The sequence below is a fragment of the Leguminivora glycinivorella genome, chromosome 11, assembly GCF_023078275.1.
Source record: "Leguminivora glycinivorella isolate SPB_JAAS2020 chromosome 11, LegGlyc_1.1, whole genome shotgun sequence".
Classification (NCBI taxonomy): domain Eukaryota; kingdom Metazoa; phylum Arthropoda; class Insecta; order Lepidoptera; family Tortricidae; genus Leguminivora; species Leguminivora glycinivorella.
The window spans coordinates 18,118,738-18,142,761 of record NC_062981.1 but is presented as its reverse complement, the minus strand read 5'-3'; the positions used below and the strand labels follow the sequence as shown (position 1 = coordinate 18,142,761).

General features: G+C 36.2%; 1 protein-coding gene across 1 annotated transcript in view; it reads right to left on the bottom strand.

The window, feature by feature from the left end:
* Nucleotides 1-23,812, bottom strand: part of LOC125230965 (protein NDNF-like) — a 117,539-nt gene extending 93,727 nt beyond the window's left edge. Inside the window, exon 1 of the mRNA XM_048136284.1 lies at nucleotides 23,318-23,812. Coding sequence (XP_047992241.1) covers nucleotides 23,318-23,322 — 5 coding nt within the window. The 5' untranslated portion in view covers nucleotides 23,323-23,812. The remainder of the gene's footprint in view (nucleotides 1-23,317) is intronic.
* Between the last annotated feature and the right edge of the window lie 212 nt (nucleotides 23,813-24,024).

The following is a 24,024-nucleotide window of genomic DNA, read 5'->3' as shown; positions in this document are numbered from 1 at the left end:
TTTACAAAATACGGTCATTTAGTAATAATGCTTATTGATCCTTCGAGCCTTCGAACAAAGGATACTAAAAAGAAAACACAAATTGGAGTGTCAATTAATCACAATTACAATAACTCTTGGTTTGTGAACGTGGTTTGAGCGGTTTACTTGGGTATCGTGATATTTTATGCAGATTTTTTTAAATACAGACGGTCTACCAAATCGTGGCAGTAAAAAAAACCGGCCAAGAGCGTGTCGGGCCACGCTCAGTGTAGGATTCCGTAGTTTACCCTATTTTTTTCAAAAACTGTTCAATCTATCAAGTTCAAAATAACAGACGGACGGACAGACAGACATGTCGAAACTATAAGGGTTCCTATTTGACCACGGAACCCTAAAAACCGGCCAAGTGCGAGTCGGACTAGCCCACCGAGGGTTCCGTATAATCTTTCAATAGTTAAAATAATCTCATTTCTCATCATACTTAACTCTAAAGACTGTATAGAGTATGTACTAATGGTGAGTAAGTATTATTGTGTACAGCGCTTTTTCTCGGTGAATTCGGTAACTAATTTGCGCGATCTGTATAGTATGTTGGGTTTTCAGGGATAATTCTTTATACCTAATGTTAACCGATTTCGGCAGTTTTTATTTTATATGAAAGAAAATATTTTACGTAAAATCTCTTATTCGTTGTCAAGAACGATATACATTCGCAAGGGTGGGTAAATTAAAAGTCAAAATGTGATTTTTTTTGTTAATTAATTAAAAGTTTCCAAAATATGTTTTTCAGGAATGTTGATTTGAAAGAAGATGGTTTACGTAATATCTCGTATTAATTTAAAATACGATATCCATCCGCAAGGGTGGTTAAATTGAAAGCAAAAATCTGTTTAAGTTTTTTGTGAATAAAAAAAAAGTTTCCAAGATACAAACACGACTTTATTTTTCCTGTAATATTTAACATTTTTTTTTCTCTAGCCTGCGTTTGTGTCCCACTGCTGGGTAAAGGCCTCCCCTCTCTTCCTCCACTCGGCCCTATCACTCGCATTTCCCCACCAGATGGGATAAAATTTTTCCATTTATTTAACATAAAAACAATATTTCCTATAATTTTCATAATTTTTAATTGGTAAACTTCGGAGATAAGGGGGGGGGCGGTATTTTTTTTTTACATTTTCGTTCAAAATTCTTTTGAATTAACTTATTTTTTTACCCCACTTGACCTAGTATCTTGAAATTTACGGTTTGCCCCTTTGATTTTGGCCACTTTCTTCTTTCTTTAAAATTAATAAAATTATACCTTTTATTTGTAGAGGTTTACAATTTTCACAACTATTCTAAATTTCAAGTTAGCATTAGTAGTTCTCAAGATATTTAGTAATGTGACAGACGGACAGAGTCGCACCATTTTAAGGGTTGTTGTACCTTTTTGGTACGGAACCCTAGCGTCCCATATTTAATTTTTCCACTTCGTTACCATTTTTCAAACACTTCGTACAGCGGTTACAAAGTAGAAAGTATGCAAAACAATAGAAATTTTTGGGACCATTTTTTTGTCCCCTGTTTTTTGTCCTAGATCGAAAAGGCTCGTTATTCTGAGTAGGAAAAACTTAAAGTTTACCTACGTTAGAAAATAGTACATTTCGATACAAGTGCGAAAAAAAGGAAGTTCGAAACCAGTGGCGATAAATTAAAACACGACCGAAGGGAGTGTTTTAAATCGACACGAGTTACGAATTTCCTTTTCGCACGTGTATCGAACGACGTTTTTCAGTACAGATGGACCTCCGAAATTTCGACCTGACATATAACGAACCACTTCTTGCACTAGTGCGTAAAAAAACACCATCTGTACTGAAAAATATTTTTGGTGATTGTTCTCGCGAAAATATTTATCCAATAATTTAATGATATAAATAGTGAATTAATATGGTAAACATATAACGAGCGCTAATAAGTTGAACCGTGATTATACAACAGTCATATGACATGAAAATTGCTTCTCCAACATCATTAATGAAAGTAGCTATGTAAGAAGATTCTCTTTAATTAAAATAATTATATTTACCTCTATTTAAATACCAATTAAACTAATCGGTTTCAGAAAACTAGTTTACAATATACTTTAAACCAGACAGGGTAATAAATCGTCACTACTTTTAAAAAACCGGCCAAGAGCGTGTCGGGCCACGCTCAGTGTAGGGTTCCGTAGTTTTCCTTATTTTTCTCAAAAACTACTAAACCTATCAAGTTCAAAACAATTTTCCTAGAAAGTCTTTATAGAGTTCTACTTTTGTGATTTTTTTCATAATTTTTAAATATATGGTTCAAAAGTTAGAGGGGGGGGGACGCACTTTTTTTTCCTTTAGGAGCGATTATTTCCGAAACTATTAATATTATCAAAAAACGATCTTAGTAAACCCTTATTCATTTTTCAATACCTATCCAACAATATGTCACACGTTGGGGTTGGAATGAAAAAAAATATCAGCCCCCACTTTACATGTTGGGGGGGTACCCTAATAAAACATTTTTTCCATTTTTTATTTTTGCACTTTGTTGGCGTGATTAATATACATATTGGTACCAAATTTCAGCTTTATAGTGCTAACGGTTACTGAGATTATCCGCGGACGGACGGACGGACGGACAGACAGACATGGCGAAACTATAAGGGTTCCTAGTTGACTACGGAACCCTAAAAAACTTGTATCTTCGTCTGTCAATGAAAAGAAAATTGTAGTAAGTATGTATGGAATGTATATAGACTTACTGCGTTTTAACTTTGAGAAGCAGCGTGAGATACGAGATTTTTTAAAAGTAGTGACGAAATAGTACATTACTATAGAGGCCGGGACAAAAGGGGTTGCCGGCCGAAAACATATAGACGGACGAGCGAAGCGATATAGGTCTGAGGCGGGCAACCCTATATTTCCCGCCGAGGTATATATAGTGCTTTTCTCGAACATGTTGTGAAATAAATAAAAGTCTACTGAAAATAAAAACTTTAAATGGTTTTATTTCCTAAACTGTGTGTCGTAGGCCTTCGTGAAGGGTCATGTGTATGTAAGTATGTAAATTTTGAATAAACCCTCGACACAGTGGACCGAATTTCATAAAACATGGCTAAGAACACTCCCAACTACACAGCTTTCAAACAAAAAAACTAAATCTAAATCGGTTCATCCGTTCGGGAGTTACGATGCCACAGACAGACACACACACACACATAGACAGACAGACAGACAGATAGACAGACAAACAGACAGACAGACAGACACGACAAACTTATAACACCTCGTCGTTTTTGCGTCGGGGGTTAAAAAACTACACTACTTTTAAAAAATCTCGTATCTCACGATGTTCCTCGAAGTTAAAACGCAGTAAGTCTATATGCATTCCATACATACTTACTACAATTTCCTTTTCATTGACAGACGAAGATACAAGTTTTTTTAAAAGTAGTGACGATATGCAAGTTCAGCAAAAATGTTAAAGTCAAGTTCATAAGTTTTTTATACCCGAACTTATTTTGAGATATTATTTCTTATTTCGTTATTCCTAACGAGTATAATACCGCAGTCCAATTTTCCTTACACCATAATACATAATATGTATATATTGACATTCGAGCTCAAATAATTAAATGTAGATAGTTCTCAGTGAATAATTGAACAATTTTCGTTGATAATGATAATCTCAAACCTAGTCGGCCTAGCCAAAGTGACAATCGTTGACGCTACGTGGCATTCGAAACGCAGTCTGGCTCTGTCACACCACTCAGGGCATGCGCGGATCCAGGGGGGGGGGGGGTCATGGGGGTCATGACCCCCCCCTGGAGCCTAAGTTGGCCATACAAATAGACCACGTGACCACCCCCTGGGGCCCCGGGCCTTTACCACGTGACCCCCCCCTGGGCACGAAGCTGGATCCGCGCTTGACTCAGGGGGGTTACCATGAAGTGCTAAAGCCGTTCAGTTTAGGTTGAGAGAAAGGGATGAAGCTATAGCAGTTCCATAGCTCCGTCCCTCTCTCTCAACCTAAACTGAACGGCTTTAGCACTTCATGGTAGCCCCCCAGAAGAGCGATAGGGAGAGCAGCGTGCGTAGCCGAATGCACAAACGCTTACGAAACGAAACGCTCGTAGATATCTATCTCTATCGCTCTTGCGTATTGGCGCGACAGAGCCAGACTACCTTTTGCGGCGTTTCGTTTTTGTTTCGCGTCGTTGAAATGGGGTGTGTAATGATTGGTATAACTTTTTTTAGTATAATAACATTTGATATAACAACATTTCGTATATATTTAAAGGATATAATCACTCATTTGACATTATTAACATTTGGTATAACCACAAAACATCTACTTTTATTTTGTATAATCATTATTTCGTATAACACTTATTTATAATAACCGTTATATAGTATAACTATCTATTGATATACGACTAGTATAATATAACTAGCAAACAGTATAAAACATTTCATGAATTATTTTTATTCTTTTTTTGAAGGGATCACAGTTCTAACCTAACCTAACCTACTTTTCTGATAGCAGTACATATGTTTACTATTGTACAATTGTTTTTTATTTTAACTGTGCTTTAGAAAGAATTTGTGTTATACAATTTATTTATTATCGGAAATAAGCATTATACATAAAGTATGTTATAATAAATGTACGTTATTCGAAAAAATGATCATTATATTAAATGAGAATTATACAATTTGTTAGTATATTATTTGTTGTTATATGATTCAATAATTATATCAAATGATCGCTACAACGACTAAAAATATATCAAAAAAGTTGCGGTAAGTAAGCGTTGCAGTAAAATCTACTGGGATTTTAAATGCTGAGTCGTGCCGGTGCCCCTTTTTAACCCCCGACGCAAAAACGACGGGGTGTCATAAGTTTAACGTGTCTGTCTGCCTGTGAGGGTGTGTGTGTGTGTGTGTGTGTGTGTGTGTCTGTGGCATCGTAGCTCCTGAACGGATGAACCGATTTAGATTTACCTTGAAAGCTGAGTTAGTCGGGAGTGTCCTTAGCCATGTTTCATGAAAATCGGTCCACTATGTAGGTTTTTTTTTTATTTTAATTTTATGGTTAGGTTATTAATATCACGTTGTTTGTTTCACTTATTTTATTATTTATTATTTGTATCTCCGTTTAAAACTCTCGGGTCTTTCGAGCCCGGTCATTTATAAGGCGTGCGTGGGGATATAGATCCAACATTATTCATAAGTATTATTTTAATTTTAATACTGTAATGTGTTAATAAAGCCTAGCCCCCCAGCCCATAAACAATTATCTTTTGACACAGGATTGAAACTTTTAAACTTCAGATTTGACAATTTGGTCCATATTCTAAACTTGTTGTTTTAAATTGTCAAATATTAATATTAGCGCCATCTGGCCGAGGATCAAACAAAGGTGTAGCGCCATCTAGTCGGCCTTGCATTTTTCTTGTACGTTTTTTCTTTGACTTTATCTGTCTATACTATATATGTCTTTGCGCTTACGAAGCGTCGTAACTAAAGACATACCTATGTAACTCCGTATAGACAGAGCTACAGTCTAAGAAAAAAACGTAGCTCAGAACCATATAGAAAAAGGTACGGTGGCCTAGATGGCGTTACACCTTTGGGAGACGCTCGGCTAGATGGCGCAAATATTAATATTTGACATTATAACACAACTCAAGAATATGGTCCAAAATGTCAAAACTGAATTGTTAAAAGTTTTAAGCTTACTGTGATTACATATTTTACTTTGACAGTAATTCTCTATAATACTTGATCCTCTTTAGTCGTAACTAAAAGCTTTTGTGATATTTGGCTAGATACCCAGGAAGTTGCTGTTGAAATTAGAGTTTCCTTTGAATATAATTTAATTCAAAACTTTGACAATTACTTGATTAATCATGGGAAATGGGTTGGCATGATGATTATTATTTCTGTAGTGGCTTAAATTTATAATAGAACTAGCTTTTGCATAACATCGCAAGGAAAACTAATTTTTGAGCTCATGCATTAGTCTGAATAAATATCATTTATTCATATCTTATACCTTTAACCGAGCAATTCTTGTATATTTATTTATTTATATATACATATTTACCGACGATCTCGGAAACCGCTCTAACGATTTCGCTGAATTTTGTTATGTGGGGGTTTTCGCGGGTGAAATATCGATCTAGCTTAGCCTTAGATCCCGGAAAACGCGACTCATCGAGTTTTCATCGTTTTTCTTTCGCGTTAGTAAACGCAAAGTATGGTCGTTAATTTCGCCGACCGCGCATCGGCTGAGCGTAGCTCAGTCGAAAGAGGTCGGTCTAATGTTCGCACGTACATCGCGGGTTGTCAGGGTTTTGGTCAGGGTTTCGAACCCCAGCCAGAAATAAAGTTTTTTTTTGTATTTATAAACGTTTTTTTTTAATCTTAAGACGTGGTATAATAAAATATAACCGTACATGTACTTTATCTCAGCAGAAATTTCTGCCGACTGTTCGAAAATTAGATATATTTTCGCTTTTGGCTATTGAATTATCCCTGAATAACCTAACCACAAAATTAAAATTTTGAAAAAACCTCCGACCGCGACCTAGTGGACCGATTTTCATGAAACATGGCTAAGAACACTCCCGACTAATTCAGCTTTCAGACAAAAAAAAAACTAAATCAAAATCGGTTCATCCGTTCGAGAGCTACGATGCCACAGACAGACACACACACAGACAGACAGACAGACAGACAAACAGACAGACAGACAGACAGACACGTCAAACTTATAACACCCCTTCGTTTTTGCGTCGGGGGTTACAAAGGAGCAATTTTATTCATAAGCCGGAACAAACAATGTCCAACTTTTACGTGTAGTGTTTCAAAACAGTATTAAGGCTAGTTAGGGTTGTAGTCAACTAGGAACCCTTAGTGCGTTTTCACATTATCCGATCCGATATCGGAAGTCGGAAGGATTTCAATGGAAAAAATCCAAGATGGCGCCTGTAATGTATGGGATATGGGTCCGACATCCGATATTGGATCGGATAATGTGAAAACGCACTTATGGTTTCGCCATGAAAGCCGCTTAGAAAGCTGAAATTTGGTACCAATATGTATATCAATCAGACCGACAAAGCGGTAAAATAAAAAGTAGAAAAAATATTTTATTAGGGTGGCCCCCTACACGTGAAGTAGGGAGTGATTTTTTTCTCATTTCAACCCTAACGTGTGGTATATTGCTGGATAGGTATTTAAAAATGAATAGGGGTTTACTAAAATCATTTTTTGATATTGTTAATATTTTAGGAACCAATCGCTCCAAAAGTAAATAAAAATGTGCCCCCTCCCCTCTAACTTTTGAACCATAAGTTTAAAAAATATGAAAAAAATCACAAAAGTAGAACTTTATAAAGACTTTCTAGGAAAAATATTTTGAACTTGATAGGTTGAACAGTTTTTGTAGAAACTACGGAACCCTGAACAGTGAGCGTGGCCCGACACGCTTTTGGCCGGTTTTTTTTTTACTGATACACCTATTATCAAGTCAATAACAGGTACCCGCAAATATACAGTGAAACAGAGCAAATAAGTCGTTGACGTCAATGTTAAGCAGGTGTCAACAATAACGACCTAGGAACTAGAATAATACCTACCTAACAGAATAAAAAGCAATCTCAAGCCATTGACAGTATATGAACTTTGCATTTCCTTGTTACCATTATTAGGCTATGTGTGAATTTCAGTAAGAATTTATTTAGTTACTAGTCTGGTAATCCTGACATGACCTGAATTTTTTTGTTTTTGAAAAACCCTCGACATAATAGTGCACCGATTTTCATGAAACATGGCTAAGAATAAGAACACTCCCGACTAACTCAGCTTTCAAACAAAAGGAACTAAATCTAAATCGGTTCATCCGTTCGGGAGCTACGATGCCACAGACAGACACGTCAAACGTAGTTTTTGCGTCGGGGGTTAATAAGAGATTAGTCAGAGGCCAATGTCAAACTCATGTATGTGATAACAATTAAATATACTTTGAAAAAATAGTTTTCAGGATCAGGATTAAGCTACACGACCAGATTCAAACAAAGGCACGGCAGGTTCACGGCAAACATTAGATTTATACCTATGCTATACCTACTGATTGCATGTGACCGAGTTAAAACTGAAGATTTGTTTCAGAAACCTATTTTCAAAACTAGAAACTCCATCCTACATTGTACCTGCTAGAAATACCAACTGCTGAGTACCCACAACACAAGCCTTCTTGAGCTTACCGTGGGCCTCAGTCAATCTGTGTAAGAATATCCTATAATATTTATTTTTATTTATTTTAAATAATGCCATTTTTCAGGAAAATGAAAAAAAAACTTTATTTTTTTCATTGAATTATCCCTACCCTTTTCGTCTGTATTGACAGCTACAACGTCTTGAATCGCACAGTTCAGCCGGCTTAGCCAAATTGACAATTAGTTGACGCTAGTCTGGCTCTGTCGCGTGACTACAGAAGAGCGTAGGGACGAAGCGTAAGCGACTGTGATGTTGGCTAAGTAAGTACCAGTCTTTAAATCTAATAATAAACATGTCTACCAGACCGTCTGGACGTTTTGTTTCCCTCTAACTTTCACTCCATGTGTATTCGAGTATTAATAAACCAAGGTGAAAGGATTATTATGTCTGGCTGTCTATTTACTTTGTTTTATTTATTTATTTAATCTTTATTGCACAAAAGAAAAATCTTACAGTATAAAAAGGCGGACTTAATGCTTTAAGGCATTCTCTACCAGTCAACCTCGAGGCTAAGCAGAGAGACTGATTGTTTCAAAAGATTCAAGACGCCATTTGTGAATGAAGAAATCTTCAGTACAGTTTTTAGGGTTCCGTAGTCAACTAGGAACCCTTATAGTTTCGCCATGTCTGTCTGTCCGTCCGTCCGTCCGTCCGTCCGTCCGTCCGTCCGTCCGTCCGCGGATAATCGGATAATCTCAGTAACCGTTAGCACTAGAAAGCTGAAATTTGGTACCAATATGTATATCAATCACGCCAACAAAGTGCAAAAATAAAAAATGGAAAAAAATGTTTTATTAGGGTACCCCCCTACATATAAAGTGGGGGCTGATATTTTTTTTCATTCCAACCCCAACGTGTGATATATTGTTGGATAGGTATTTAAAAATGAATAAGGGTTTACTAAGATCGTTTTTTGATAATATTAATATTTTCGGAAATAATCACTCCTAATGGAAAAAAAAGTGCGTCCCCCCCCTCTAAAATTTGAACCATATGTTTAAAAATTATGAAAAAAATCACAAAAGTAGAACTTTATAAAGACTTTCCAGGAAAATTATTTTGAAGTTGATAGGTTCAGTAGTTTTGGAGAAAAATACGGAAAACTACGGAACCCTACACTGAGCGTGGCCCGACACGCTCTTGGCCGGTTTTTTCGTGTTTATAAAATGCAACAGAAGTGGTCTTATCATAACAAACGAATTTGTCATTTTTGTAAACATGCCGGTGATTTATTAATACAATTAGGTCGACATAATATTATGTATAAATAATGATTTGGTAACCATAAAATGATATCGATTAATTAATTCATAATGTTGACATGTGTTGTTTTTGACATTAAAGTTTTTGAATTGAATTGAATTGTTTTGTGTATACTTTCATATTAATAGAACAATTTTTTGTAACATTTATAGTATATTTTCAGATGGGAATATTTATACAAGGCGTAACAAAAATAGTAGGGATGGATTTGAACAATCAGAACACGATATATAAACTCTCCTTTTTGTAATGGTTTTTTTTTTTAATTTATAATAATCATGACACATTAACGACTAACTCTTAAACAAAAATCGAATATCATTCTTTTACCTTATACTTACCTTGTAAGTCGCTTAAAATATCGAATCAAATAAAACTTTTTAACAACAACAAATAACGGGATTTAAATGTCTGCCTTCTGTTTTACACTTCCAATTGAAACTGAACAACTTTCCAAATAACTATTTTCAAGCTGGAAACAATGGCTGTAACAATACTTCCTTTTGTAGCTTTTGAGTACGGAACCCTAAAAACGAGACAAAAAACGAAATCTCCCGTATGCATTTATACGAATTATTCGGAGCTTTGTTCCGCGAGTTTTGGGTTAAAAACTCTTTTGAATTCACCGGGACATGCATTATTAATTTATTTTTTATATCGATACAGGGATTTTCTTAAGGCGTAGTAGGTTTAGAGAAATATTGTACCTAGCCAAATGCAACGCATATACAACGTGTTTTTTTTTTGTTAAATTCGACATGACATTAGGTTCGTTATCAGGAACCAACCTGTATAACACTTTTAGTTAAATTCGCAAAAAATAATCGTTTTCATACATAATATATGAATTAATTAGTGTGAGAGACCCTTAAGAATAATATTCAAGTTAGTGTCAACTGATTAACGGCGCATGTCAAAACAAATAACATTGAATGAATGAATAAATGAATGAATGAATGAATGAATGAATGAACTCGATAACCGTAAGAGTTAAGACGCTAATTTCACAGAGATATTAATTGTTTTGATCTAAAGATCATCCCTAAAAGTTTACGGAATTCAATAAAACATTTTGTAGAACGGAACGGAAATCCATGAAAGATGCATATTATTATGTTCAGCAGTGGACGCAAATATGCTGAGAAGAAGAAGAAGCCAAATGCACAAACGATTACGATAATATCGTAATTATTACATTTATTCAAAATACAGCTTATATTAATATTATATTAATTCTACGTTTGCCCGAGGCATCGTCCCTAGGACGCTTGCCTCGTTCGTTGTATGGCTACTCTCAGCCGTTGTGCAAGGAAATTGGCCGTGTGGGTAGGTCACCAGACACCCAGACTAGTTTGGTGGAAACCTCCTTCACAAACTACTGGGTGTCTGATGATCATGGTCCATAGAGTTATCGTAGCTTAGCTTTCTTTTTTGCTTTGCTTTCTTAGCCTGAATGCATTTCGGTCGGCGTCTAGCGTCAACGATTGTCACTTTGGCTAGGCCGGCAAAAGATTTTTAAAATGTGTTGTCACATTTTTCGACCACACGATTTCCAACAACTGTAGAAAGCATTTTCAACGATTTTAATCCTTGATTTTAGACTTAAAAGTAGTAGTACATACATACATACAATCACGCCTGTTTCCCAGAGGGGTAGGCAGAGATCACGGATTTCCATTTACGATCCTGACAAATCACTTTCGCTTCACACACTTTCATAACGTTTCTCATAACGTTTCAAAAGTAGTAGTAATATACAAATAATGCACTTAAAGTATTGATAAATAACAAACTGTGTACATGCAAGTTTTATGAAAATTGGTTCCAAAAATAAGTTAAGTATGTCATCATGGTTGAAAAAAAATTTAAAACATGAGGTCCGAGTGAAACATGAGTAGTAGTAGTAGTAGTAGTAACTCTTTATTGTACAAAAACACATTGAAAATAACATACATTGAGATGCGAAGTACAAAGGCGAACTTTTCCTTTCATTTTTCGCTCTTACGCTCACTGAACATGAGAAAGAAACACGAACTTACGGGGCCTTAAACTATTACCATGCCAGACTTGTACGGTTTGATGTTCTGACAACGCCGTTTGGGTAGACCAATATAAAATAAATGTTTGTTTTATTCATTGTTTAAAATTTTAACTTGAGTATCAAGAGTTTCAGTAACCATGCCACCGCCTTATACTCCAAGTTATTCTCTGATTTTATTAAACTTATATTATATTGTATACGGTACAGGAGGGTAATTTTTAATAATCGAAATTTAAGTAAATATGTATTTAAGCACTGAAACTATAGTGGTTCATGTGCTCTGCTTACCCTTTTATGGGATACGGGTGTGATTATATGTATGTACGAGTATGTAATTCATTTCATGTTGTTGACATTAATACACATAAATATAGAGTGTCTACTGGTAACATATGACACGGTAATCCGTCAATAAATACAATTACTAAGTAAAAACTAGGTATTTCTTTCTGATGGGTTTACGGAATACAATTACTATTAAGTCTTAATAGTAATTGTATTCTGTAAACCCATCAGAAAGAAATACCTAGTTTTTTTTTGAAACATGTAAATACAGGTATAGCATGTAATTTGGCATTCACTTTATGTACAATATGTATAAACTCGAATTTTAATTTTCAATGCTAGAAAATGAAATGGCAAATAATTTGACTACAGTTTTTTTTTTTTATTTGGCGACCCAATAGCTATAATCCATATCCATACTAATATTATAAATGGGAAAGTGTGTGTCTGTTTGTTTGTCCGTCTTTCACGGCAAAACGGAGGGACGAATTGACGTGGTTTTTAAATTGGAGACAGTTAAAAGGATGGAGAGTGACATAGGCTTCTTTTTGTCTCTTTCTAATGCGAGCGAAGCCGGGGGCAAAAGCTAGTTTTAAATACTTTGGTTTTAGGTACAGATCGATTCACAGATGCAGGCACAAATTGAGTGACTTTTTATTCGTTAACCTGAAACACACATGATTAATTTTCATTCAGTCGTTCCATCCCCGTGCCAGTTTTTGTGAATTCACCCTGTACTCTTTAAGTAACAATGAAAATTTGTGCATACTATATACTTAAAATACGTACATATAATACTTCATATAAGTGGGTAATTATACGTTTTTATGAATTATTTTTAGAACGAAGAGCTTTTTATTGTAGATCCATTTGGAATACAAAAGTATTTCGAGTTTTTCCCTTTCTATTAGCATTTGGCACCTTTTTTGATGCCAGTAATGGAGTGGACGCAGAAAGTACGATTTTAAATTTTTGTTAAAACGGATTTTTGCCTCTCGGCGGTGGTTAACAGAGCCTTTCTGTACTAATAACGTTATAAAAGGTTGCAAGGCCGAATTAGAATCAGTACTTTATAATACACGTGCGGAAAAGAGAACATTTGCAACGGGTGGCGATAAACTAAAACACGACCGTAAAGAGCGTTTTAACTCCTTGCATGCCTTTTTTTTTCGCGTAAAGAATACATGATTGAAGTTTGCGTTTAGGAAAAAATAATATAAACAATATACAATCAATAGTTTGCTAGAATAAAAAATATTCCAGTTCCACATGTGGAACTCCATGCATAAAGCTCAAAAGAGCCGAAAATAATTACGTTCATATCGTCTCAATAACAATAATTACGAATTAAAACAAACTATAAGCAACACATAAATTACTACAAGTTAGAGGAAGTTAAGCCTCATTCCCATGTCTTAACGACTTCAAAAACGCAAAACATTTTTCGCCTCATTTTTGAACGTAAATGAATGCATGCTTCTTGAAGTACCCCACGTCATAGCGCAAGGGAAACACCTCAGAAGGTAGCTCATTCCACAACCTGCACAACAACTTGCGAAATGACCATTTGTTCCTTGCCAGGTGTTGAGAAAGTGACATACCGGCAACCCTCGAACCCGGAAAGCGGCCTGACGGTTGCTCGCTTGTGTCTTGGTTTCTGGGACGACCCTTGGCGTGGGACGTGACCTGCGTGGATACCTTGGCTCCATCCAACGTCCAACGCTCGGCCCAGATACAGGGAACTGCTGCTGAGAAGCCCAGTTTAACAAGTGCCGCAAATATGCATTAATGAAAAATAATAATTTTTAAGAAAAAAAAACCGCCGCCTTTGGGGTTCTGGTGAAACCTACTTGCGAATGTTGGATTATGTAGAAATGTGTACGTATTTTTCGGGTTCCGTAGTCAACTAGGGACCCTTATAGTTTCGCCATGTCTGTCTGTCCGTCCGTCCGTCCGTCCGTCCGTCCGCGGATAATCTCAGTAACCGGAAGCACTAGAAAGCTGAAATTTGGTACCAATATGTATATCAATCACGCCAACAAAGTGCAAAAATAAAAAATGGAAAAAAATGTTTTATTAGGGTACCCCCCCCCCCCCTACATGTAAAGTGGGGGCTGATATTTTTTTTCATTCCAACCCCAACGCGTGATCTATTGTTGGATAGGTATTTAAAAATGAATAAGGGTTTACTAAGATCGTTTTTTGATAATACAAATATTTTCGGAAATAATCGCTCCTAAAGGAAAAAAAAGTGCGTCCCCCCCTTCTAACTTTTGAACCATATGTTTAAAAACTATGAAAAAAAAATCACAAAAGTAGAACTTTATAAAGACTTTCTAGGAAAATTGTTTTGAACTTGATAGGTTCAGTAGTTTTTGAGAAAAATACGGAAAACTATGGAACCCTACACTAAGCGTGGCCCGACACGCTCTTGGCCGATTTTTTTTTAAGCTGCTTTTAATGCTTTATTATTTGATGGCAACAAAAATCAATATACGTATACCGTTAAAGTTTGAGGAGTTTCGTCAATTCCTCATGAATCCGATAATAAGAAATCGAAGCTTGACAAAATTTGACTTGAAAAGTCAATATGCTTAACAAATATAACTAAATAAATGTTACTGATCTGAACCTAAATGCATGCTGTTCTTATAAAAATACCAAAGTCACTATAAGTGTGCCGTTCAGATTTGAGGAGTTCGGTTCTGACCACCATCTACAGTTCCACTGCACCAAATGTCTGGACGTAAGTGCATGCTGTTCTTATAAAAATACCAAAGTTACTATAAGCGTGCCGTTCAGATTTGAGGAGTTCCGTTCTGACCATCATCAGCAGTTCCACTGCACCAAATGTCACTTTTCCGTACGTAAATGCACGCTGTTCCTTTAAAAACACAAAAATCGCCATATATATGCCTTTCAGATTTGAGGTGTTCCCTCGATTTCTACAGGATCCCATCCTCAGAACTGGGTTCTGAGAAAAATGGGACAAATCTGTATGCATATACATTCAATAAAAAAATTTTTCAAAATCGGTCTAGTAACGACGGAGATATCGAGGAACAAACATTAAAAAAAAATACAGACGAATAGAGAACCACCTTCTTTTGAGAGATTTGAGGCGGCGGTTAAAACAACTACATATTTGCGGCACTTGCATTTGAAATATTTGGACCATGGTCATCAGACACCAAGCAGTTCATGAAGGAGGTTTCCACCAAACTTGTCTGGGTGTCTGGTGATCTACGCACGGCCAATTTCCTTTCACAACGGCTGAGCCTAGCAATACAGCGAGGAAACACGGCAAGCGTCCTAGGGACGATGCCCCGGGCAAACGTAGAATTTATATGAACTTAACTTTCAAAAATACCTTTTAACAATGTATTAACCTTGATTATCTACATAATAATTTAATGTCAATTTTATATGAAAGTGCGATGAACTTTGTTTCTGAATGATGTCAAGTATCCGCTTGAATGAACTCCTCATAAAGTCATGTATACATTGTGTCAGGATATAATTACACAATACACATCCATACAATCCCACATTAGTCCAGCTTCGTAAACAGGACGTTGTAATCCTGCCAATCCTTTAAAGGTATTAAGGGAAGACCGAATCTCGATACAAATGTTGGCCTTAATTATTTTTAAATCTGGACTTAATCGCGTATGACTACATATTAAAGTGACCAAGGTTTCAGAGACGGCGTTGTCCCCGTGGTCTCGGAGACAGTCAGTCGTGGTGGGGTCAGTCTTCTCCGAAAAATACAAAGTTTGGTGTATTTCAACCACAGCTGTGTCAATTTTTGATTAGCCATTAAATATGAGATTTATAAAGTTTTATTCAATTATTTGCATGAAATATTCTTTTCACTTCCTCTTGACTGGAGCTATTGTGGATCGCAGTTTGTTTTTGTAGTGTCCGGATGTTCTCGTCTATAGGTCGCAATACTCAATCGATTCTGGTGAAATTTTGTGATAAAGTTATGATGAAATATTTTTTTGGCGAACAAAGTTTTGGGCAAAATGCGGACATTGCCATAAATAACTTTAGCGTCAATAGCATGAATAACGCATCAGATCATCGTGATTTAAGTGGGACAGTTTTATTTTTCGTTTTTTAAGCATGCATTTTTTTTGAATAATTAATAAATAAATAAAAATAGTGTACCATAGTAGTAGTAACATCAATACTGACTTCGGTTAGCGCGATAGTTACTCATGAAATTGTGTAAAAATATTTCCAAGAATGTCAATGCCCCTTCAGTGAGGAAAACCTATGTATTTATTCAGGGCGCGGGGCGATCCCCTTCCGCCTTAAACATGTTCAGGTCTAAACCCTACACAAACCGCTAATCTCCATACTTCGAACTAAACTTAATTGTGAATTTAATAAAGTTTGTATTCCTATTCAAAATGTTCGTGTGATAAGCTTTTAAAGTAAATGTGCCAATAATAGTAAGTTTAGTTTTGTGATTGTTTATAGTGCAGGTTCATTTAGATGTTATTGTTTTGTATTTCGATAGTTGTGAAACATTGGCACTATTAGAGTTGTTTTAAAATTAGTGAAATATGAGCTTAGTTGGGTAAAATCAACTTTAAAAATAGCGTAATCAAATGCTTCGAAATCAATAAACATTCTCGAAGGAACAAAAAGCGTACGCAAATCTTAAAGGCCGGCAACGCACTTCCAACCCTTTTGATGTTTCGGGTGTTTGTGGGCGGTGGTGATCCATCAGGCAGTTTGTCTGTTTGTTTACCTCTTATCGCACAAAAACTAGCGTAGGTACTGTGTGCTACCACATCTCGGACATTGACGATCACAATTATGTAAATATGTTCGTGTAAATAAAGATCAGCAAAACAGTAGAAAAAAAGTCATTTTAACAATTCATATCAATGAAGATGGATGAACAATATGAACATAGTACGGAAGAGGGAGAATAATTTACTCACAATGCAAAAATTCCACTCACAAGTAAAAAGTGTTTTCCCCTCACTAGCTCGGAAACACGTGTTTTGTCCTTTAATACCAGCGGGTAAAAACGCATTTTATCCACTAGTGGGTAAAGTAATTTGACCTTGAATAAAGTCAAATTAACTGCTTTAAAATTGATAAAAGTAGGTAAATCTAGTAATAAAGATGATTTACCACCCGTGGAACTACTGTGGAAGCAGTGATAAACGCATTTTTTGCGTTGCAGTTTCCTCGCTATAGTGAGGGGAAAAGTTTTGTGTTACACTCGGGTGCAAATGTATTTTACTTCTCGTGTGTTAAAAATTCGCAAGTTCACGATTCTATTCTCAACACTTGCTCGTTTTTCAATTCCGCACTCGGAGTTAAAATACAACTTTGCCCCCTTGTATAACAAATTACTATTATTTTGCAACGTTTCCATATAGCATCAACCCGCTACATCGCTGCAAAGTGTAACATTACACGAAGGATGGCTTCCAGTTCAGATTACCGAGGGCCAAGTGCAAAACACTTTGTAGAAGGGGACTAACCCACACTCAAGTACCTAAACAGATTAGTAGTTCAGACGCTTAAGACACTTCAGGCCCCGTAGCCGAATGGCATTTCTGCGACGCGAAACGAAATCGAAACGCAGGAGAAAGGCAGTCTGGCTCTGTCGCGCCAATACGCAAGAGCGATAAAGATAAATAGCTACGAAAGAGATATTATCGTGAGCGTTTCGTGAGCGTTTGTGCATTCGGCTACGCATACTGGAGTATAAACTGAAATATAAGGGTACTTATGTCACCAGCGACTTGAAGGACTTGTTGTAGATGGAGAGGTAAACCCAAACAACGATGGATGAATTGTGTGAAAGAGGATATGAGAAAGAAAGATGTGAGTGTTGAGATGACGAAAGATAGAGGAGAATGGAAGAGGAAGACGTTTACCGACCCCGCATGACGTGGGATAAGGGTAGGAGGAAGAAGGAGATGTCACCAGCGACTTGAGATGCTCCGATCCCCTAGACTCTACTTCGGTAGGTATTCGACCAAAACACCTACGGATTACGACTCACGATGAGACCGGGCAAAAGGCAAAAAAGTTGCATTTCGCTTCAGTTTGTAATTTAGATTCGGAACTCGAGACTCTCGTGTCACCTGTCGATTGTTAGTCGTCTTGAATGAAGTCGAAACTCTCAAGTTGTCTCAAGTTCAAGAGTCTCGAGCAGAAATCCTAACGTCATATTTCAACCAATTTAATACTTTAGTTTTCTCAAATTACCCTGTACTTTTCATCATTGGCCTTTGACATCAATTATATGAGGTATTAATTAAGCAGCGTCCGTAAGAATGCGGCACTTACGCAAATGACTGTTAAGTCCGACGCGTGAGTGACACGTAGCCGAATGGCATTTCTGCGACGCGAAACGAAAACGAAACGCCGCGAAAGTTAGTCTGCCAGGACCTGGCATGATATTCTCTTTCCAGGGTACGTAGCCGAATGGCACAAACGCTCACGAAACGAAACGCTCGTCGATATCTATCTCTATCGCTCTTGCGTATTGGCGCGACAGAGCCAGACTAACTTTCGCGGCGTTTCGTTTTCGTCACCTGGTGACGGTGGGAAATCAGCGCGCTGGTGTCTCAGTTCTCGCCTAGTGTGAATGAGGTTTAACCATGCTTCATCGTGTGCACCACTTTTAGGTTTATCTGTACTTTTAGGTTTACCTCTACTTTTAGGTTTACCTGTACTTTTAGGTTTACCTGTACTTTTAGGTTTACCTGTACTTTTTTTTTAGGTTTACCTGGACTTTTAGGTTTAAAAAAAACGTAAACACAAATCATTTGTACATTTTAGGGTAGTTTACATTTCTCGGTTAACCAACCAAATACAAAATCAAGTAGATGTGTCACTGAGCGACCTATGTTTAATCTTCTTATTTGGTCGTTTAATGTTAAATTATAATCTACCCTCAAGTACCTTGTGAGTAGAATTTGTATACATTTATTTAACTACCTAAAGATACAGACTAACCCCCTTATATACCTGAGTCCTTCCTCAGAAAACCTCTATTCATGAGTAAAAAACTGCGCGTAAATCCGTTAAGTGTTGAAGTCTATCTCAAACAAACAACCAAACAGACACAGTGATAGACGGTGAGGTACTTTGTTTACAAGGTGTTGTGTTTTCATCTATTACACCTATAGATGTTATGAGACAATGTATTAAGTAACGATTAGCAATGTAAACATGCATGTCACAAGATTACGCGTCTTCTTCAATCAATGGACAGTGGACAGTAAGGAAAGATGAATCTAATGAGCGACAGCGACCGATGTAAACAAAACAAAGATGAGTAATCGATGACTCAATGCAGTCACTGACAGATGTGTCTGAACTGTCGACGTTCTCAAAAATAACTCAACACGCACTGAAAATAGAGGCGTATATTTAACCCCCGACGCAAAAACGACGGGGTGTTATAGTTTGTCTGTCTAGACAGACTATAACACAAATTAGACAATTTGTCTGTCTGTCTAATTTGTCTGTCTGTGTGTGTCTGTCTGGGGCATCGTAGCTCCCGAACGGCTGAATCGATTTAGATTTAGTTTTTTTTTTGTTTGAAAGCTGAGTTAGTCGGGAGGTTCTTAGCCATGTGTAGGGTTCCGTTAGTTTCCCGTATTTTTTTCGAAAACTGTTCAACCTCTCAAGTTCAAAGTAATTTTCCTAGAAAGTCTTTATAAAGTTCTACTTTTGTGATTTTTTCCATATTTTTTAAACTTGTGGTTCAAAAGTTAGAGGGGGGGGGATTTTTTTTTTTACTTTTGGAGCGATTATTTCAAAATATTAACAATATCAAAAAATGATTATCGTAGGATCTATTCATTTTTAAATACATAATCCAACAAATCACACGTTAGGGTTGAAATGAAAAAAAAAATCACTCCCTACTTTACGTGTAGTGGTGGTACACTAATAAAAACATCACTTTTTATTTTACCACTTTGTCGGCGTGACTGATATACACATTGGTACCAAATTTCAGCTTTCTAGTGCTAACGGCCACTGAGATTATCCACGGACGGACGGACGTACGGACAGATATGGCGAAACTATAAAGACTACGAAACCCTAAAAACGAGTGTCCATTATCACTAGATTTCAAATTACTAGCCGTCCTTGTTCAAAATTAGCATTTCGTCGTTTTCGAGACTTACGAACAGCGGATTCGTGAGTTCGAAATTCGAAAATCAGCCTCTTTGTGCGATTTCGGCTAGTAGGAATTCGGCCAAATATGGTCTGGGCGATGTTCTAGCAACCTGTCACTGCAATTTCGGTGTCTTACAATATTTCGGTTTCTTACAATATATTTTAACTGTTAAAAGTGCACTTGCTGCATCTGCTCTGCTTACCCCTCTTCGGATTCCCTATGTAGGTAAATACTTTGTAAGGTTTATTGACCGAATTTTTATATACAATCTCCATATAAACATAATTTAGTAGTTATGCTGTATAATATACATAATCATTTTATGGTTATTTAATAGGTATTTTATTTCTCGTCATTGCGATAGTGCACCTATTATGCTCTTATAGATCTCTGTTTGGCCCAAAAGTTAACTGGTGAGAATGCCTTCTGGCATTAAGTTCGCCTGACATTTTTTAACCGTCGCCTCAAATCTCTCAAGAAGGACGGTTCTCAAGTCGTCTGTATGTTTTTTTTATGTTTGTTCCTCGATATCTCCGTCGTTACTGGACCGATTTTGAATTTTTTTTTTTGATTGAATGTATATGCATACAGATTGGTCCCATTTTTCTCAGAACCCAGTTCTGATGATGGGATCCTGGAGAAATTGAGGGAATTCCTCGAATCTGAAAGGCATACATATGGTGATTTTTGTGTTTTTAAAGGAACAGCATGCATTTAGGTACGGAACAGTGACATTTGGTGCAGTGGAACTGCTGATGATGGTCAGAACCAAACTCCTCAAATCTGAACGGCACACTTATAGTGACTTTGGTATTCTTATAAGAACAGCATGCACTTACGTCCAGATCAGTGATATTTGGTGCAGTGGAACTGCTGATGATGGTCAGAACCGAACTCCTCAAATCTGAACGGCACACTCGTAGTGACTTTGGTATTTTTGTAAGAAAAGCATGCATTTAAGTTCAGAACAGTGACATTTATTTAGTTATGTTTGTTAAGCATATTGAGTTTTCAAGTCATAGTTTGTCAAGCTTCAATTTCTTATAATCGGATTCATGAGGAATTGAGGAAACTCCTCAAACCTTAACGTTATACGTATATTCATTTGTGTTGCCATCTAATAATTAAAGCATTAAAAGCAGTTTTAAAAAATACTTACACATTTCTACATAATCCAACATTCGCAAGTAGCTTTCACCAGAACCCCAAAGGCGACGATTTTTTTTTCTTAAAAATTATTTACTGTGCAATAAAGTTTAAATAAATAAATAAACTTCCTTTAATCTGTCAATCGTCACCCGCAAGCAAATCGGTAACGATTGGGCGGTACCATAGTCCATTACTGAACTATTATAAACCTTTGTTCCAACGAAATACAGTCTATCAATGATCGTTTAAGTGGCTTTAATATAAGAACTAATTATAATTAGCAACTTGGACAATTTCCATGGTATGCTTTCATGTTTGACCTTTGTCAAAGAGAATCGAGTATTATAGAGTTAAATGAAAAATAATGTAGAAGTAAAATGTGTAATCACAGTGCATAGACTGCCATCTCTCGACACAGGCTCGACACTTTTGAACCTCAGTTTTGACAATTTGGCCCATATTGTTAGATTGATATGTGTTAAAATGTCAAATGTTAATATTAGCGCCATCTAGCCGAGCGTCTCCCAAAGGTATCTAGGCCACCGTACCTTTTTCTCTAGGGCTTTGAGGTACGTTTTTTTCTTAGACTTTTTCCGTTTTTGCCTTTGAAGAGGTCGTTGCAATATATTTACTGTGACATAAATTAGTTGTAATTGCAATTGCAAGAAAATTTCATACCTTAGGACCATGTATTATTTGTATATAGGACTAGGTTTTGCCTGCGGCTTCCCTCGTATCAAGTTCGAAAATTGCAGAATGTTCCATACAAACTTCCACCCCCCATTTTAGAAAAGTGAGGAGTTGGAAAGATACAAAAATTAGCCTATGTCACTCTCCATCGCTTCAACTATCTCCATTTAAAAAAATCACTCCGTCTTGCAATCACACTCCATTTTGCCGTAAAAGACAGACAAACAAAGAGACACACACATTTTCCCATTTTATAATATTAGCATTAATTTACAGGCTTCATAAAAGAATCGTGTTTCATTTTTTTATCGCCACCTATAAAATATATACTATCATAACTAACTGATGATGCAATTTTTTTTGAAACGTGTATTAACGTGATTTTATGATATTAAAAGAAACCTCAGTTGTTCTTTTAAAAAATAAAAACAAGCAAATAATATATTTGGGTAAAAATACTATTTTGGCCACTTCCAGGCTGCGAAACAGCGCCTAGTTTTAAGCCTAAACGGCCCATACCATACATTTCAGGGGTACGCTTTTTTGTATAGGCTTTGTCTGTCCCGTATTATTTAGTCCTTGCTTAGAACATAATTTAATAATTAGTAATTTTTCCCGCCTTTATATAGGTTTTTTAGTTATTTTACCCGATTTTGTGCCTTAAATAGCTATTTGGTAAACTAGGTAGAAGGAAATGGTTATCTTTTGGCCTACAAAAAGTTTTCTTAAATTTTGACACGTTCTTACACAAGTTAGCGTTTTCCCGCGGCTTCGCGCAAGTACTAATTTAATCTTGTTTTCCCATACAAAACTTAAAAATTCTTTCTTAGTGTTCACCTTGGAATCTTTGTGCCAAATTTGGAATCTCTAGGAACAGCAGTTTCGGCTGTGCGTTGATATGTCAGTCGGTCAGTTCGTTCTTTTATATATTAAGTAGTATTTGTTTTACTGAATTTTCTATGAGCACAATATTTATATTTATAATTTAAACGGGTAAAGGCGTTGGTATAAAAAAATAAAACGGCAATACAAGAAAACATTATTAAAATTCTGCAAAAAGTGTATTTAATTTAAAAATGTATATAGAACTTACAATACTATTATAAAACTACCCGACGGTTCGATGACTATGAAAAGGGCAGGTATATGAGATATATTTGTAATATTTTTAGGGTTCCGTACCAAAAAGGTACAAGAGGAACCCTTATTATAATTTCGTATTCTAATGAAAATGTTCAAATTCTGTTTTCTTTTATTTTCACTGCTGAACGTTTTTAAAATAAAAATATTTTGTTACATAATATAATTATTAGCCGAATTCTTTTAGTAAGTACTTACAAAACAATTAAACCCGCACCCTATTGATATAAACCTCAATTAGATTTAGAATTTTTACCTATGTACATGTGTTATAATCTTAAGCTAAAAAAAACTCACCTCATGTTTAGCCTCCAGTTCCTTTCTCAAAGCACTAAACCACTTCCACAAGCATTCGTTCCAAAATAGTCCACAAAAAATAAAAAACCCAGCTTATAAAGCCATATTTGAAATTCAATGTGATAGTGAAAAATGGTCCGTATCTCTAAACGAATCAAGATGACTCGTGTAACAAAATTATGCACCACAAGTGGACACAAGGTCTTTTTTAAATGAAAAACACATTTTATATTCCTCTAGGAACTATGCAGTTGATCGATCGCTATTCAAATCACTTTTCACAAAAAATTCTAAAAAAAATATTCGAACGTCATTCAATAGCCATAAAGCTCAGTTTGATAACGGCCAGTCCTTTCAATTGAACAAAGTAAATCTAAAAAAAAATGAATTTAGAACACCGATTCGAAGCCGTTAAAATTTAAAAGTCAGCTTGGTTTGAAGATCACTTGTAAAATAACACAAGAACTTGGAAGAGTTTTATTTAACTCAGATGTATCAATTGAAATTATTTCTCGCTGATTAAGCTTTTGAAACACACCAAATCAAAACCGTATTTTTTTAAACATCGAACAGTTTCCTGGCACACTGCAATTTTCAAATATCGAAACAATCGAAAACGACACTTTCAAATTTGGAACGGCGTTAAGGCGGCTCCACACTCGTTTAATCGATGTCGGTAATCGCGGTGCAGTGAAGTGCGTGTCGCA